Source organism: Prionailurus bengalensis, chromosome E1 (assembly GCF_016509475.1).
Source record: "Prionailurus bengalensis isolate Pbe53 chromosome E1, Fcat_Pben_1.1_paternal_pri, whole genome shotgun sequence".
Taxonomy (NCBI): Eukaryota; Metazoa; Chordata; class Mammalia; order Carnivora; family Felidae; genus Prionailurus; species Prionailurus bengalensis.
The window spans coordinates 49,868,563-49,886,867 of record NC_057347.1 but is presented as its reverse complement, the minus strand read 5'-3'; the positions used below and the strand labels follow the sequence as shown (position 1 = coordinate 49,886,867).

General features: G+C 41.3%; 1 protein-coding gene across 1 annotated transcript in view; it reads left to right on the top strand.

The window, feature by feature from the left end:
* Positions 1 to 18,305, top strand: part of ABCA10 (ATP binding cassette subfamily A member 10) — a 76,690-nt gene that overhangs the window by 19,597 nt on the left and 38,788 nt on the right. The window contains exons 10-15 of the mRNA XM_043585122.1: positions 6,082 to 6,250; positions 10,990 to 11,048; positions 13,046 to 13,156; positions 13,718 to 13,893; positions 14,305 to 14,424; positions 14,661 to 14,799. Coding sequence (XP_043441057.1) covers positions 6,082 to 6,250; positions 10,990 to 11,048; positions 13,046 to 13,156; positions 13,718 to 13,893; positions 14,305 to 14,424; positions 14,661 to 14,799 — 774 coding nt within the window. The remainder of the gene's footprint in view (positions 1 to 6,081; positions 6,251 to 10,989; positions 11,049 to 13,045; positions 13,157 to 13,717; positions 13,894 to 14,304; positions 14,425 to 14,660; positions 14,800 to 18,305) is intronic.

Sequence of the window (18,305 nt, the reverse complement as noted above, 5' to 3'; positions counted from 1 at the left end):
ACACTTAACCGACTGAGCCACCCAGTCAGTTTGATTTTGTTTTAATGTTTATTTATTTTTGAAAGAGAGCGAGAGAGAGAGAGCATGAGCAGGGGAGGGGCAGAGAGAGAGACACACACAGAATCTGAAGCAGGCTCCAGGCTCTGAGCTGTCAGCACAGAGCCTGATGTGAGGCTTGAACTCACTGAAGCTGGAGATGATGACCTGAGCTGAAGTCAGATACTCAACTGACCGAACCACCCAGGCACACCTCTTTTTATGATCTTTTACAATCAGGCTAATGAGAATGCTTTTAATGGTGTTACAAAAATTAGTAAAATAAACTCTACAAATTACTTTTAAATTATTACCAAATTATTACCAAATTCCTACATAGAATGCATATGTAATCCCAGGAACTAATATACTTCTATTCCCTTTTGCCCACATAAAATCCACAAACTGTAGTCATCCATAATTCCTTCTCATGTGTCAGAGTACGAATAGGTCTGTCCTTTTCAAACCCTATTATTATTTTTTTTAAGTTTATTTATTCATTTATTTAGGGAGAGAGAGAGAGTGCCCAAGCAGGGGAGGGGCAGAGAGAGAGGAAGAGAGAATCCCAAGCAGGCTACACACTGTCAGCGCTGAGCCTGATGTGGGGCTCGAACTCACCAACTGTGAGATCATGACCTGAGATGAAACCAAGAGCCAGAGCCTTAACTGACTGAGCCACCCAGGTGCCCCTCAAACCCTATTATTTTGGTGTCTTTCTTTACCTCGTTTCTAATCCAGGTATTCTATTTTTAAAATATTTATAGTTTCCTTTCAGCCTTTTATTTGTTTCCTGTTCATCTCTGTTACACTATTATTTTAGGATTTTATCCCCTATGCCTTTTATTCGTGCCATTAGTATAATTTCATTTTAAAATTTCATCATCTATCATTTTGAAATACTATATTTCTTATGCATTCAGCAAATTGCCTTTGAAATTATTTGGCAAAATTATCCTTGTAAATAAACAAGTTCTTAAAATTAAATGAGATTTCTTCTTTGAACAAAAAGTAGCATATAGTATATGGAACCCCTGAAAACCAAGGTAATATGTGTCCTTGCCTTGTGCAGGTCACAGTCAAAAATTAGCTGATTCTAGTGTCAAAATAATTGGAGGGGCACCTGGGTGGCTCAGTCGGTTAAGCATCCGACTTCAGCTCCGGTCATGATCTCATGGTTCATGGGTTTGAGCCCCGCATAGGGGCGCTTCAATTCTGGGTCTCCCTCTCTCTCTGCTCCTTTCCTGCTCATACTGTCTCTCCCTCTCTCTCTCAAAAATAAACAAACATTTAAAGAAAAGAGTAATTAGAAAAATTTACTGTCATTTCAAGCCTGCAAAATGGACCTTAAACTCCCAGATCTGCTCTCCTGATGTCTGCACTCATGACAGTGGGTTTAAAAATTCCTTTCTGTGGAACTCTTCAAAGCCCCAGATAAACTGGGGCTAGGCTCTTCTCCATTTTCTCATCATCTTTTCTCCTTTGGAATTTCTTATTTTCTCCTTTACCCATTGTTTATCAAGTCAATTTGTTTTTAGACTGCCAGGCCCAGGAGCCTCATAGATAAAGTCGGAACTCTGTCTTGTGAATCCAGGGAGACATCATTGTTAATGCTCTGAAGTTAATTATCCCCTGTCACAACTCTGTGCCGTATTACCTATTTGTCCTCAATTTTTGTGTTTTTTCTACATTTAAAATAATTTTGGGGGTGCCTGGGTGGTTCAGTTGGTTAAGCATCTGACTCTTCAGCTCAGGTCAGGATCTCAAGGTTCATAGGTTCGAGGCCTTCCTAGGGCTCTGTGCTGACAGCGTGGAGCCTGCTTGAGATTCTCTCTCTCCCTCTCTCTCTCTGCCCCTCTCCTGTTCATGCTCTCTCTGTCTCTGAAAATAAATAAACTTAAAAAAATACTTTTTTTCTCTGATATTTCTATCTAGAATTTAATTTGTATTTTAATAGGTAAATATCTACTTTTTTCTTATTAAGTTCTCTCTGCATTCATAATTAGCTTACTTTTCTTTTCAGGCACTCCCCTAGCCTCCATCTTCCACTACAGGAAGGCATAATAAGTAGGATTTATGTCCAGGAAAATGGAATTCAAATTTTTCCCTTTCCTATGTATTAATATAACCAGAAATTTTTAGCAGTCAGTATTTAGTTCAGCATTTGGAACAGGCCTCACATCTTAGAGAACGCCAGAACAGTGGTCGGGAGAGGTTCTATGACTGGTCCAAGAACAGAGTTAGCAGGACTTAGATTAAAACTTTGAAATTGACTGAACACCCCCCTTTGATTTTTTGGTTTTGCTTGGTGTTTGGTTTTGTTTTACCAAGAATTCAATATTCATTATGTTTATTGTTTACTTCCTGCCTTTTGTGTCTAGAATGTAAGTCCTCTGAGGAAAAAAAATGTTTGCTTTTCATTACACTGGTATCTCCAAGCATCTAGAGTAGTCTTGTTCACATAGTAGGTGCTCAATAAATTTCTGGTGAAATAAATAAATGCATATGTTTGTCTTCCTATTTTAACTTTCTTCAGGATAAACAATGTGTTTTTCCATCTAGGGACCACCTCGTGCATAAGAAGTTCTCAATAAACATAAGATGAAGGAATACGGGAATGTCCTCTTTTTTTTTCCCTCAGCTTCAAATGAAAAACCTATTTCCTCTTTTCCTTCTTCTCCTTCTCCCCACCCCCCCTTCCGCTTCTCCTCAGCCTCTTCCTCTACCTCCTCCTCCTCTTCCTCCTTTTTTTGCCCTATAAATTTGATTCAATCTCACTTCCCTTTATTTGGGTACTCTATGTTTCCTTTACTCCAAATTTCTATCAACATCTTTCAAACCCACACTTTGAGAGTAGTTTATATTTAAATGTTTTTACACTTATGCTTCTTTTCCTATGCCCAAATTTCCCGTGAAATCGAAACGAATGAGATATCAGGTTTCATCTGTGTACCTGTTTAACACATAACTGCTTATTAAAATTTATGTGGGTCAGCAGTCTTTCACAGTTAGCGCTGGAAATGCTTCTGTAAATTAGTAAGTAAATGTAGTGTAGGAAGCGTGATAGGAGAGGATAACACAAGGTTCTCTGATAGGGTGAGTCCTAAAGTTGGTGGGTCACGAAAAGGTTGGAGGAAAGAATTTTGGTTGCGCTTCAAGGATAAGAAAGTTTACCTGGTGGACAAGAGCGCACAAAATTTTGTGGAGCCGAAAGGAATAGTATGTGTGCCCGGCAATGGGAGACAGCCGTAGCGGAGGGGAAATTAAGAATCGTTAAGTAGAGCCAGTGCATAGATTGGCTGTGAGATGTGGTTTTAGGGTAGGGATTAATAACCAGCTAACAAGAAATTGGAAGGGGAGATTTTCTCCAAATACACATGTCTGTGCACAGCTATACACAGGGCAATATGACACGGAAAGATCCCGAAGATGCTGAGGTTAACCTCCGAGGAAGTCCCTCTGTAGGTGTCTGTTCCTGCCACCTTGAGAGGTCCCGTGCAGAATTTGGGATTTGGTTCTCCAGAGCAGTGCCGGTATTGGTGGTCATGCCTGACCATGTTTTCTCTTGTTTTTGCTGAAATGAGAAATCATGCGAAACTTATTTTTGTCCCTTAATTCTTCCTTTGGAAGTTGTCTTCCTCGTGGTGAGATTATAGCCTTTAAATATCCATATTTTTGCAGTGAAAATAGGTTTTTCTCTTTTGCAGTGGCGATCATAGCAAGATAGAAGGTTTGTAACTGTCCTTAATGAATGCAATATATTTACTTAAAAAAATATTGTTTGCCCAGGAAATCCAAGAGCCTTAGAACCTCTGGTGCAGGAAATAGATTGATCTAATTTCTGTAGGACCTTTCACTGATAAGATTTGTGTTTTAGGAAGATCACTCTGGCAGCTGTGTGGAGAATGGGCTCAAAGCAGGTGGACATCGTAATCATCTGTGTTAGAGAGAGAGGGGGACCAAAAGGGAGACCAGTGTAATATAGAGGGGAGCACAGACTCAGGAGATGCTTAGGAGAGAGAAACAATCTGATGTGGTAGTTAATGCTATATGAGCTGGAGGAAGTGAGAAAGGGAGGAGATCAGGGCGGCTCTTGTTTCTGGTCTTGGCTACTGGGGGAGTGGAGAGAATGCCACTTAACTAGGACAGCAAAGCAGGAGTACACAAAATTCATGCAACTACGGAGGTATTCCTTTTAAATGCCGTAATTTCTATGAATAACATGAACTTATTTCTCAGTTTTGGTTCCCCGCATCTTGAAAATGTTTCCTTTGCTTTTCCACAGTATAATTTCCCTTTCTGGCTGCTTCCGCTCTAGATGTTTCCACATATTTTCACTCTTGAGCATTTCTGCTTTCCCACATTATATCTCTAGAACCACAGCATGTGATCCTTTTCATTTCTCTTTTTGAGGACGTTCAAGTTTCTAGAGGTACCTTCCCTATGTATTTTTCTGTATGTCTCCAACATTGTCTGTTTTCACACTTCTAGAAGTTGTGTCTTGTATCTGCTCCCCCCTAGCTTTTCTTTCCAGTGGTAGGTGCTCAAGTTTATCCCCTTACATTTGCCTCTAGTAATAGCTTGTCGTGTAACATGATGTGAAGATTCTCTGCTGTTTAAATTATCCTGTAGTCTCTGAGAAATCGATTACATTTCCTCCTTCTATCACGAATAAGTTCCCATTTTGTGGCGACATCATTAAAATGCCATCTCATTTTATTTACTTCGAATCTTTAGATCCAGAGCTGAAATTCCTATTAATTATTGCTCTATTCTCCTTTCTTACCATTAAAATGTAAGTCCATTTGAATGTCCAACAATTTTTAGTCAATTACACATAAAATCCATTTTGCTTTGGAATGATATGAACCGCCTTGATGAAAATCCTTGTGTAATTTCATGAGGCCATTAAAAACTTTAAGAATTCTCTTTCTGGTTGAAAAAAGATTTTTTTTCTATAAAATAAAATAAATGAAACATTTTGCTTTGTATTTCTTTCATTTTCCTCATAGGTTTTTAATATTTCCCATCTTTCCACTTCTTATCCCTTAATTTTAATTTTCTTCCTCTTTACCATTTTCCTATATGCCAGCAAGTATCCAGCCTTTTGTCTCCCTCTCTGTTCTTTTTTTTTTTTTAACGTTTTATTTATTTTTGAGACAGAGAGAGACAGAGCATGAACGGGGGAGGGGCAGAGAGAGAGAGAGGGAGACACAGAATCGGAAGCAGGCTCCAGGCTCTGAGCCATCAGCCCAGAGCCCGACGCGGGGCTCGAACTCAAGGACCGCGAGATCGTGACCTGAGCTGAAGTCGGCCGCTTAACCGACTGAGCCACCCAGGCGCCCCTACCTCTCTGTTCTTAATAACTATTTTTTCTGTTTTGTTTTATTCTTCAGGCTTTGAAAAGATTGGCTTTGGATTTATAGTGACTGATATACTCATTATTTTCAATGTTCATTTTTCTATGTTATAAAAATACTTCTTCATATACTATGGCAGGAATCAGTTTACACACTTCTCTTTATAAACATCCAGGTGTCTGGAAATCCCGAGAATGAGGAAGTCCTTGATGTTTCATACGATTTCCAACAGCTACGACTTTATCTTCTTTGACAAGCTTTTTTATTTTGATGAACCAGAGCTGAGACTTCATCAAAGGCCAAAACACTGTCATAACTTAAAATCCTTATAACACTTTAGGGGTGCCTGGGTGGCTCAGTTGGTTAAGCAGCCAACTTCGGCTCAGGTCATGATCTCACTGTTCATGGGTTCGAGCCCTGTGTTGTGCTATGTGCTGACAGCCAAGAGCCTGGAGCCTGCTTTGGATTCTGTCTCCCTTTCTCTTTGCCCCTCCTCTGCTTGTGTTCTGTCTCTCTCTGCCTCTCAAAAATGAAGAAATGTTTTTAAAAAAAATTTTTTTAAGCCCGGAAAAAATAAATCATTAATGTATAGAAAAAAGTGGCATCAGGCTTCACTAGGACAAGTGTCTTTCTTTACTGATGTAGATGATTGATTCAGTGTATAACAATACGTGCCTTGATTGATCAGATGAAGGTGGCCACCCGTGTTCACCACTGTTTTTCCTAAAGTCTTCATTTTGGTCCCAACATCGAAACACTCATCATGAAGTCTTTGAGGACGAAATCAATCCCGAGCATCACCCTGATGACTCTTTTGAACCGGTGCCTCTGGAGTTCCATGGAAAAGAAGCCATAAGGTAACTAACCAATTATGTACACTTATAGGTAAAATTGTAATGAACTAAGGTAGAAGGGACCAACCACAGGTCAAATGTTAAAGATGATGTGCTTTTGAAAGTTCCATTCTTTCAGGTATTTCTGCCATCATTCTAAATTTCTTTCATTCATCGTTTTAAAAGGAAGTACTGGGGCTCCTGGGTGGCTCAGTTGGCTGAGCGTCTGACTCTTGATTTTAGCTCAGGTCATGATCTCACTGTGGTGAGATCGAGCCCCGTGTCGGGTTCTGCACTGGGCGTGGGACTGCTTGGGATTTCTCCCTCCCTCTCTCTCTGCCCCCCCCCTCTCTCATTCTCTTTCTCTAAATAAATAAATAGTTAAATAAAAATAGAATTTTGCTGCTGATAGTGTCAGCAGCAAAATTCAGCAGCCCTAGTTATGTTCTTATTTTCTGTCTTCTGCTTTCTATGCCCACCATTTACAATCTCCTCTCTGCATTGTCTTCTAATACACTCACATTGTGGTAAGTATTTATGCACGTATATAATGCATATAATACACACACGTTTCAAACTTGGATTATCTGCCTTTAGAGAGTGTACGGATTGTGGTTTTGAAGTCAAAGATTTCTTCGTGATTTCGGAGCTTGGTAACTTTTTGCTAAACTATGTGAGATCTCTGAACCTCATTTTCTTCGTTTCTCAGAAAAGTGTAATGTAATTCAGCAGGATAATGACTTCTTCTCGAGGAATTTAAAGAAGCAGTGAGATAATTAAATATACCTGTTACATAATAGGAATCGGATAAATATTAGTTTTGTATCTTTATCCACATGGGTGCAGTTGATTGAAAGGACATAGAAATAACAAATGATGCAGAGGGAAACATTAGTAAAGGTTTTCAGGGAAACCCAGGAAGATGCATAGACAATGACTTCCTGATTCCTAATTTCATCATGTTTTAGTGCCTGCTTTTCTAGGTGTTTGCTTCTTTGATTAAAAGAGATTACTGAGAAATCCTCCTAAAAGACATTCCATTCTTGTGAGGTTATTTTTTTTAAAGTGTTTGCTGAGAAGAAAATGGAGCATAGTGATTACAACGTGGTCCGTGGATTTAAACCACCCAATTTGAATCCTGGCTTTGCCGCTTGCTAACTGTGTGATCCCAGCTAAATGACTTAACTGGTCTGTGCCTCAGTTTCTGTATCTTAAAAATGGGCATAACACTGGTAGAAAGTTTGCTATGAAGAGTAAATGAGCTACCATGTGTAAGATTTTAGAATAGTGCCTGGCCCAAAATAGGCATTCAATGACTGTTTGCTATTAGGAATATCCAAAAGAAATTCAATCAGATATGCTCACATCAGTTCACTTATTTTGAAACAGTTAGGTCAACGGTGACTGGCAAATATATCTTGGAGAAGGGGACATGAGCAGGGAGATGACAGAGAAAGGAGAAAACTAAACCTGACATGGAAGCATCAGGAAGAAAACCCTCTACTTCCTGGAGCTGGAACTTCTCAAATTCTGCCGTTGCTAGCCGTCTTTTCAGCCCGTGCACCTGTGTGAAAATGTATATAGCTGTTTCAGGTTATCATGTCCCTTACCATGAGCTTCCAGGAGCTGTGTTAACACGAGAAATTTTACCTGGATTAACAAGTTAAGTTAGGGCTGAGTTCCATCAGTCAGGCCAGAAGCTCATCTTTCAGCAACGTGGTTCAGTAAATGCTCAGAACCCTAACCCTGACTTCTGTTCATCCAGGGGGCAACGGAGACAGGTATGGTTGTGTGGTCATTCACTTCTCCTAAGTGGATGCCGCCAGCAATTCTCTCCCGTGGTCTGAGATCCAGTTTGGCATTAATACTCTGACATGAACCGAACTCCCGGGGACATACGAGAGCTCTAGCCTGTCTAAACCTGCACTCTCCTGTCGTCTACCTTGACAGCTCCTCCTTCTAAACTTGGTAGCCCAACGTGCCTCAAACCAGCCCCTCTGATCGTTCGGGGTCAGACTATTTCTGCTGGCAAATTAGTTACTTCATTCATTTACTCATCATCCATTAAGCCCTCTGCCAGATCTAGGATTCAAAGAGTAATGATGGCCATCAACCTCAGGACAGGCAGAGCCCAGGGGAAAGCAGGCAGTTATATAGATAATTAGTAAAAAGAGTAGTAGAGATGACTGCAGAGAATAACCCAGCAGAGAGAAGGATCATTCAGCCCAGCCTAAGGGTGGTGGGAAAGGTCAGAAGGCGATAACTATTGAGGTGAGCCTTACGGAAGGAAAAGGTCTTGGTCACAGAAATTGTGGTGGGGCATGTGAAGGTTCTTCCAACCAGGGAGTATGATGTGAGCAACATAGCACAGCAAGAAACAATGTGTGTGTGTGTGTGTGTGTGTGTGTGTGTCAAGAATGACAAGAAAATGACATTTCAGAGCTCAAAGCACAAGGCTAGAGGAAGGAGAAGTAAATCGTGAGAGGTATGGGCCAAATCAGATCACATAGGGTTTTGTCTGCCAAATTAAGAAGGACAGGCTGTCCTGTATAGTGTGGGGAATCACCAAGTAATTTTAGGGAGGCAAATTGGACAACCAGACCTTTGTTCGACAGCTTTATGGATTGGATTTGAAGGCAACACAGCTGGAGAAGTGGAAACAGGTCAGAGGTTGTCAGTCTGGGGTTGGTCAGGAAAAGGAGTTGCTGGAAATACCGTGTAAGTAAAGGGGTTTGGTATGGGGATGAAGAATTCAAAAAAGCACTAAAGATAGAAGAGGGAGATGCGAGAAAGTTGTAGCCAGAAAGTCAGGGGCATAGCCGCTGAGGACCTTATCCTGATGTGTGGAAATGGGTGGGTTTCGACAAGTTTGCTGGTAAACCGCTGTGAATGGGGGGATTCTCTGGACAAATGCCCACCAGTTTTCTTAACCTGCGGCAGCAAAACGGGGTTTGTCAAGAAGTCAGAGCAGCTGCTACAAATCTGGAGTCTGCCCATGTGTCTGCCCCCATGACCTTCAGGGAACAATGGCCTGTCTTCACTTGCCCAAGGTCCCTTAAGTCCAATACAGAGAAGGAGTTCTGAGAAATGTAGTCCCTGGTGTGCCCTCTGCATTGGAGACAAAGGTCTAGGCTGAGGCGAATGGATAACTGACCATCAAGTTCGGAGGTCGAGGTGAGAGACGCCAAAAATCTGGACTCGAAGGTCACGGACAAGTGACAAAGGGATAAATTCAAATAAATTCATAAAGTTACATTCATAAATCCATAAGGTTAAATTATAATAATTGTGTGGGCCACAGGTGGAGGTAAGAAAGAGGTAAAGAAAGAATCGTGGACGTTTCTTAGGCATTTAGTTCGTATTCCTGGGTGGATGCTGAAAACACCAAATGACATAGAGAACTGAAGTGGGGGTGGTTTAGAGGGAAAAAATAATATACGCTGTGTGGTTTTGAGGTGAGGAGATACAGCAAAAAGCTGTACCTTTGAGGGGCGCCTGGGTGGCTCAGTCGGTTAAGCGGCTGACTTCGGCTCAGGTCATGATCTCGCGGTCCATGAGTTCAAGCCCCGCGTCGGGCTCTGTGCTGACTGCTCAGAGCCTGGAGCCTGTTTCAGATTCTGTGTCTCCCTCTCTCTCGCCCATTCCGTGTTCATGCTGGGTCTCTCTCTGTCCCAAAAATAAATAAGTGTTAAAAAAAATTAAAAAAAAAAAAGCTGTACCTTTGAGACTTTGAAGACAGGCATAATGACACAAATCTTGGATTCATTAGAATCTAAGTAAGAGTTGACGCAGTGAGAGTGGGTAATATTGTATAGCAGAGATTTGAGAATAAGAAAAATAGTGGAATAGTGTGGAATCCAGTTTAAGGAATCCATAAAGTATGCTGAGCAGAAAAGTAAGAGAATGATATGAAAATCAAGAAGGTAGAAGCCAAAGAAATAAAGCCTTGAAAGAAGAAAGGAGAAAGTAGATACTTAATACAGCATCTCTTTTTTTTTTAACGTTTATTTTATTTTTGAGAGAGAGCATGCGAGAGCAGGGTAGGGGCAGAGAGAGGGAGACAGAGGATCCGATCCAAAGCAGACTCCATGCTGTAGCTCAGAGCCCCATGCGGGGCTCGAACTCATGAACCGTGAGATCATGACCTGAGCCAAAGTCAGATGTTTAATTGACTGAGCCACCCAGGTGCTCCATTCATACAGCATGCATTCAACAATGACTGGAAAATGTCCATTGGATTCAGTAGAATGTCATTGGTGTCTTTGCTGAGGATAGTTTCAATGGAGTTGTAGGGTCAGAAGCTATGTTGCTTTAGGTTGGGAGTAAATGTGAGATACAGAAATGGAAATAGAGATTAGAGACTATATTTTGATAAATGTGCCCGTGAAGGAGATGAACAGTTAACTAATAGCTGGAGAGGGGTGCAGGACTGAGGGAAAGTCTCTCCCGCCTCCTCCCCTCCTATCTTATTCCTCTTCTTCTTTCCTTCCTTTCTAACAATAGTGGCTTTTTCTTCATTTGCAAACTGAGGAAAACACCTGGAGTACATGAAATGCCCAGTTTGATAAGGGTATGAGCAGGTCCGGGCAAAGCTTTTGGGGGGCGATATGAGCTTTTACCACTGCCCTCCTTGGATCCCATTACGAAGGCAACACCCTACCTTGTGAGGTTCAGGTGCAATTGCAAACTATAGGATTGGCAGTTAACATAATCTATGTTATCCAAAAATGTACTTACCTCAAAGTTGCTTGCTCTTCTTTCAGAATCAGAAATATTAGAAAAGAATACGATGGAAAGCCTGAAAACGTAGAAGCATTGCAAGGTAAAGAGAAAAACTTCATTGTTTTGATGATGTTTTTTTTTAAATTTTTTTTTTTACATTTATTTATTTTTGAGAAACAGAGTGAGACAAAGCGTGAGCAGGGCAGGGGCAGAGAGAGAAAGAGACACAGAATCTGAAGCAGGCTCCAGGCTCTGAGCAAGCGGTCAGCACAGAGCCTGATGCGGGACTCAAACCTGTAGACTGTGAGATCATGACCTGAGCCGAAGTTGGACGCTCAACCGACTGAGCCACCCAGGCGCCCGATGATGTTTTTAATGAAAATAATTTTTTTTTTGCTTCCTGAAAATACAAATAGTCATAGTGCAAAATCAGAGGATGAATATAGATAAAAAGAAAAAATTTTAAAAACCACATTTCTGCTATGAGGGATAGTCCTCGATAATATATTTACATATAGTATTTAAAAAACAGGACTGTACTAATTATGCTGGGTTTTTTTCATTTTATTTAAATTCAAGTTAGTTACATATAGTGTAATAATGATGTCAGGAGTAGAATTTAGTGGCTCATCAGTTACATATAACACCCTGTGCTCATCCCAACAGGTGCCCTCCTTAATGCCCATCACCCATTTAGCCCGTATCCCCAGCCCCCTCCCCTCCAGCAACCCTCAGTCTGTTCTCTGTATTTAAGAGTCTCTTACGGTTTGTCTCCCTCTGTTTTTACATTATTTTTCCTGCCCTTCCCCATGTTCATCTGTTTTGTTTCTTAAATTCCACATATGAGTGAAATCATATGATATTTATCTTTCTCTGATTGACTTATTTTGCTTAGCATAATACCCTCCAGTTCCATCCACATAGTTGCAAATGGCAAGATTTCATTCTTTTTGACTGCCAAGTAATACTCCATTGTGTGTGTGTGTGTGTGTGTGTGTGTGTGTGTGTGTACCACATCTTTATCCATTCATCCATCAATGGACATTTGGGCTCTTTCCATAATTTGGCTATTGTCGATGGTGCTGCTCTAAACATTGGGGTGCATGTGCCCCTTTGAATCAACATTCTTGCATCCTTTGGATAAATACCTAGTAGTACAATTGCTGGGTCGTAGGGTAGTTCTATTGTTAACTTTTTGAGGAACCTCCACACTGTTCTCGAGCAGCTACGCCCATTTACATTCTCACCACTTAGGCAAGTTTATAATCTGTGACTTAGATTTGTCAAACAGAGCTTGAAGTATCACCAGCATTGTTTTTACTTTCAGAGAACTTTCCATCATCTGTTTTGGGCAGCAGTTTGCCTGGTTTTTATATTCTCTGACAATAGAATTCCATCTGTTGTCAATCTTTAGAGAATCTCTAAAAGTTCTAGGATGCTAATGGACCTCTATTGTTTCTCCATGGAGTCAGATAATTTTTCAAATATTAAAGAAAAACACGATCAAGTCCTAAGCACTCATATAAAAAAAAAATGCCTGTGACATGTCCTGGGTCCCAGCAGACCCCCTCTAGAGGTCACGTCCATACTTTTGTCATAAGGAACAGAACAGTGACCAGTGCCTGGGGAAACTTTACGATCCTCTCCTCAACTGGTCCACCCTCCCTCCAAATATCGAATAAATACCCCTTCCCTCTATATCTGGCCCTTCTGTCTCCGCTCTGGGAGCCTCTGTGAGAATGTTCTTCCACACCGCTTTCCTTTACCCAGGAAGCAAATACTCTCTTTACTCTGCTTTACTCCTGGTAGCAAAGGCTATTCTTTAACATCAAATTGATATATTCATTGACACTCAAAGGATTTGGGCAGGGAGAAAGGCAGACATTTATTTCTCAGTCTTGATCCAATTTCTCCAGAGAAATTAAGGGTTTTTTTTCTTCATAAATGGACACAACTAAATACGTCATCTTACGGGGGACACCTCCGAATACCAGTGAAATGAAGTGCTAAGATACATTTGACTCTTGTGACTTTTTTAAGGTTCATTCCATCTGAATATGGTCCAAAGGCTACTTTTCACCTTTTATCCTAAAACAGGCATATTTCTTGACATATATGAAGGACAAGTGACCGCAATCCTTGGACATAATGGCGCTGGTAAATCGACACTGCTGAACATTCTTAGTGGGTTGTCTGTTCCTACAAAAGGTAAGGAAATAGTTTCACAAGCGGCTGATTAAGCAGGCTGTTTACACAGTTGCGTAATTTAGAATAGGAAATATTTATTTCATATTTATATAAATTCATGTGAAAGCTTGTATCTCCGCTCTGCTATTGTTTGCTGTTCCCTGTATTCTTGGCATTGCCATAGACCCTGATATTTGTGTGGAGAATAATCTGAATTTCTGAAATTAAATAATCTGAAATTAAATGTATTAATTATACAATTATAAATGTGAGGTTTCTTCAACTAGTATCCCATATTATCACTCTTCACAGAGTTACTATCCTGGTGGTGAATAAAATTTCTAGGGGTGCCTGGGTGGCTCAGTTAAGCATTTGACTTTGGCTCACGTCATGATCTCACGGTTCATGAGTTCGAGCCCCACATCGGGCTCTGTGCTGACATCTCAGAGCCTGGAGCCTGCTTCGGATTCTGTGTCTCCCTCTCTCTCTGCCCCGCCCCCGCTCACTCTCCGTCTCTCTCTCTCTCTGTCTCTCAAAATAAACATTAAAATAAAATGAAATAAAATACAATTTCTATTTTAGGATCAGCCACTATTTATAATACCCAACTCTCTGAAATAACGAACATGGAAGAAACTAGAATGAACATTGGATTTTGTCCACAATTCAATATTCAATTTGACTTTCTGACTGTGAGAGAAAACCTCAGGCTATTTGCTAAAATAAAAGGGATTCAGTCCAAGGAAGTGGAACAAGAGGTAGGTGAACATATTTGAATTGGTGGCTTTGAAAATACTTTACTTTGCTCTTGACCATATTTTTAGAATTTTTTTATGTTTATTTATTTTTGAGAGAGACAGAGATAGCACGAGCGGGGTTGGAACAGAGAGAGAGGGAGACACAGAATCCGAAGCAAGCTCCAGGCTCTGAGCCATCAGCACAGAGCCTGACGCGGGGCTCGAACCCACAAACCGTGATATCATGACCTGAGCCAAAGTCGGTCGCCCAACTGGCTGAGCCACCCAGGCGTCCCTCGTGACCATATTTTTTTTAACTATTACTTTATTTTTTCATAAATAAAGTTGATGAAGTTCTTAGAATAGACTCCTAATTATTAGAAAAACTGAAGTAAAACATTTTGTATTATGTAGATGGGTTTTTTTTGATAGGTGAAAAGAGTCATAATGGAATTGGACATACAAAACACTCAAGACATTATTGCTAAAAAATTGACTGGTGGACAAAAGAGAAAACTGACACTTGGGATTGCCCTTTTAGGAGATCCTCAGGTAAGAGGGAAAAATTTTTTTTTGAAATTAATTTGTACTGAAGGATATCAAGCTATCATTAAAGTCTAAACTCTACCAAATATGAGAGGAAATTTGTGATAGGGGGCCATACAAGCCTCTGGGGAATCCCGTGGAAGGCTGTATTTGAATCTAGGAATTATATGGGTTTCCATGCAACTTTCTGAAGGTCCTCACTTGGAACTGAAAGATACTTTCATACTCTTCCTCGTCTGTAGGTTTTGCTGCTGGATGAGCCAACTACTGGACTGGATCCTTTTTCAAAGCACCAAGTTTGGAACCTCCTCAAGGAGCGGAAAACAAACCGTGTGATCCTTTTTAGTACCCAGATTATGGATGAGGCTGACATCTTGGCTGGTGATTCTTGGCTTCTTTCTTCTAACTAGTTATTTAAGGACTTAACATGAGAGATACTGTCTATAGTCTTTTTTTTTTTTTTAAAGAGAATCTTGCTTAAAGTCCATTTGAGTAATGACATTCTAAAGATGCACTTTGCTTCAGGGGGATGCTGAGCTCCCCATGAGTTCTTAGTAGCAAGCACTCCCCCCGAGTTCTTAGACCCGTGCTTGATGTATCTTCTTGTCTGTAACTTTTTTCACTGTCTACATTAATCACAAGTACATTTAAAATTTTTTGAAACTCCAATATTAACTTTCATATAGTTTTTTGTTATTGGGTAGAAAAAACTTTTCGCTGGGAAAACTTTCTAAATTTACAAGCCTTAAAAAAAACGAGGGCAAGATGGCAGCTTAGGAGGACGCTGGGCTCACCGCACGTCCTGCTGATCACTTAGATTCCATCTACACCTGCCTAAATAACCCAGAAAACCGCCAGAGGATTAGCAGAACAGAGTCGCCGGAGCCAAACGCAGACGAGAGGCCCACGGAAGAGGGTAGGAAGGGCGGCGAGGCGGTGCGCGCTCCACGGACTGGCGGGAGGGTGCCGGGGCGGAGGGGCGGCTCGCCGGCCAAGCAGAGCCCCCGAGTCGGGCTTGCAAAAGCGGAGGGGCCGGGCGGACTGTGTTCCGACAGCAAGCGCGACTTAGCGTCTGGGAGGTCAGAAATTAACAGCTCTGCTCGGAAAGCGGGAAGGCTGGAGGACAAAGGGAGGGAGAGCTGCTGAGCCCCCTGACAACAGAGCTCAGTTTGGTGGGGAACAAAGGCGCTCGCCAGCGCCATCTCCCCAGCCCATCCCCCAGCCGAAATCCCAAAGGGAACCGGTTCCTGCCAGGGAACTTGCTCGTTCCGCGCAAACACCCAACTCTGTGCTTCTGCGGAGCCAAACCTCCGGCAGCGGATCTGACTCCCTCCCGCTGCCACAGGGCCCCTCCTGAAGTGGATCACCTAAGGAGAAGCGATCTAAGCCTGCCCCTCCTGCCCCCGAGCACCTTGCCTACCCACCCCAGCTAATACGCCAGATCCCCAGCATCACAAGCCTGGCAGGGTGCAAGTAGCCCAGACGAGCCACAACACCCCACAGTGAATCCCGCCCCTAGGAGAGGGGAAGAGAAGGCACACACCAGTCTGACTGTGGCCCCAGCAGTGGGCTGGGGGCAGACATCAGGTCTGACTGCGGCCCCGCCCACCAACTCCAGCTATACACCACAGCACAGGGGAAGTGCCCTGCAGGTCCTCACCACGCCAGGGACTATCCAAAATGACCAAGCGGAAGAACTCCCCTCAGAAGAATCTCCAGGAAATAACAACAGCTAATGAGCTGATCAAAAAGGATTTAAATAATATAACAGAAAGTGAATTTAGAATAATAGTCATAAAATTAATCGCTGGGCTTGAAAACAGTATACAGGACAGCAGAGAATCTCTTGCTACAGAGATCAAGGGACTAAGGAACAGTCACGAGGAGCTGAAAAACGCTTTAAACGAAATGCATAACAAAATGGAAACCACCACAGCTCGGCTTGAAGAGGCAGAGGAGAGAATAGGTGAACTAGAAGATAAAGTTATGGAAAAAGAGGAAGCTGAGAAAAAGAGAGATAAAAAAATCCAGGAATATGAGGGGAAAATTAGAGAATTAAGTGATACACAAAAAAGAAATAATATACGCATAATTGGTATCCCAGAGGAGGAAGAGAGAGGGAAAGGTGCTGAAGGGGTACTTGAAGAAATCATAGCTGAGAACTTCCCTGAACTGGGGAAGGAAAAAGGCATTGAAATCCAAGAGGCACAGAGAACTCCCTTCAGACGTAACTTGAATCGATCTTCTGCACGACATATCATAGTGAAACTGGCAAAATACAAGGATAAAGAGAAAATTCTGAAAGCAGCAAGGGGTAAACGTGCCCTCACATATAAAGGGAGACCTATAAGACTCGTGACTGATCTCTCTTTTGAAACTTGGCAGGCCAGAAAGAATTGGCAAGAGATTTTCAGGGTGCTAGACAGAAAAAATATGCAGCCAAGAATCCTTTATCCAGCAAGTCTGTCATTTAGAATAGAAGGAGAGATAAAGGTCTTCCCAAACAAACAAAAACTGAAGGAATTTGTCACCACTAAACCAGCCCTACAAGAGATCCTAAGGGGGACCCTGTGAGACAAAGTCCCAGAGACATCACTATAAGCATAAAACATACAGACATCACAATGACTCTAAACCCGTATCTTTCTATAATAACACTGAATGTAAATGGATTAAATGCGCCAACCAAAAGACATAGGGTATCAGAATGGATAAAAAAACAAGACCCATCTATTTGCTGTCTACAAGAGACTCATTTTAGACCTGAGGACACCTTTAGATTGAGAGTGAGGGGATGGAGAACTATTTATCATGCGACTGGAAGCCAAAAGAAAGCTGGAGTAGCCATACTTATATCAGACAAACTAGACTTTAAATTAAAGGCTGTAACAAGAGATGAAGAAGGACATTATATAATAGTTACAGGGTCTATCCATCAGGAAGAGCTAACAATTATAAATGTCTATGCACCGAATACCGGAGCCCCCAAATATATAAAACAATTACTCATAAACATAAGCAACCTTATTGATAAGAATGTGGTAATTGCAGGGGACTTTAATACACCACTTACAGAAATGGATAGATCATCTAGACACACGGTCAATAAAGAAACAAGGGCCCTGAATGAGACATTGGATGAGATGGACTTGACAGATATATTTAGAACTCTGCATCCCAAAGCAACAGAATATACTTTCTTCTCGAGTGCACATGGAACATTCTCCAAGATAGATCATATACTGGGTCACAAAACAGCCCTTCATAAGTTTACAAGAATTGAAATTATACCATGCTTACTTTCAGACCACAATGCCATGAAGCTTGAAATCAACCACAGGAAAAAGTCTGGAAAACCTCCAAAAGCATGGAGGTTAAAGAACACCCTACTAACGAATGAGTGGGTCAACCAGGCAATTAGAGAAGAAATTAAAAAATATATGGAAACAAACGAAAATGAAAATACAACAATCCAAACGCTTTGGGACGCAGCAAAGGCAGTCCTGAGAGGAAAATACATTGCAATCCAGGCCTATCTCAAGAAACAAGAAAAATCCCAAATACAAAATCTAACAGCACACCTAAAGGAACTAGAAGCAGAACAGCAAAGGCAGCCTAAGCCCAGCAGAAGAAGAGAAATAATAAAGATCAGAGCAGAAATAAACAATATAGAAACTAAAAAAACTGTAGAGCAGATCAACGAAACCAAGAGTTGGTTTTTTGAAAAAATAAACAAAATTGACAAACCTCTAGCCAGGCTTCTCAAAAAGAAAAGGGAGATGACCCAAATAGATAAAATCATGAATGAAAATGGAATTATTACAACCAATCCCTCAGAGATACAAACAATTATCAGGGAATACTATGAAAAATTATATGCCAACAAA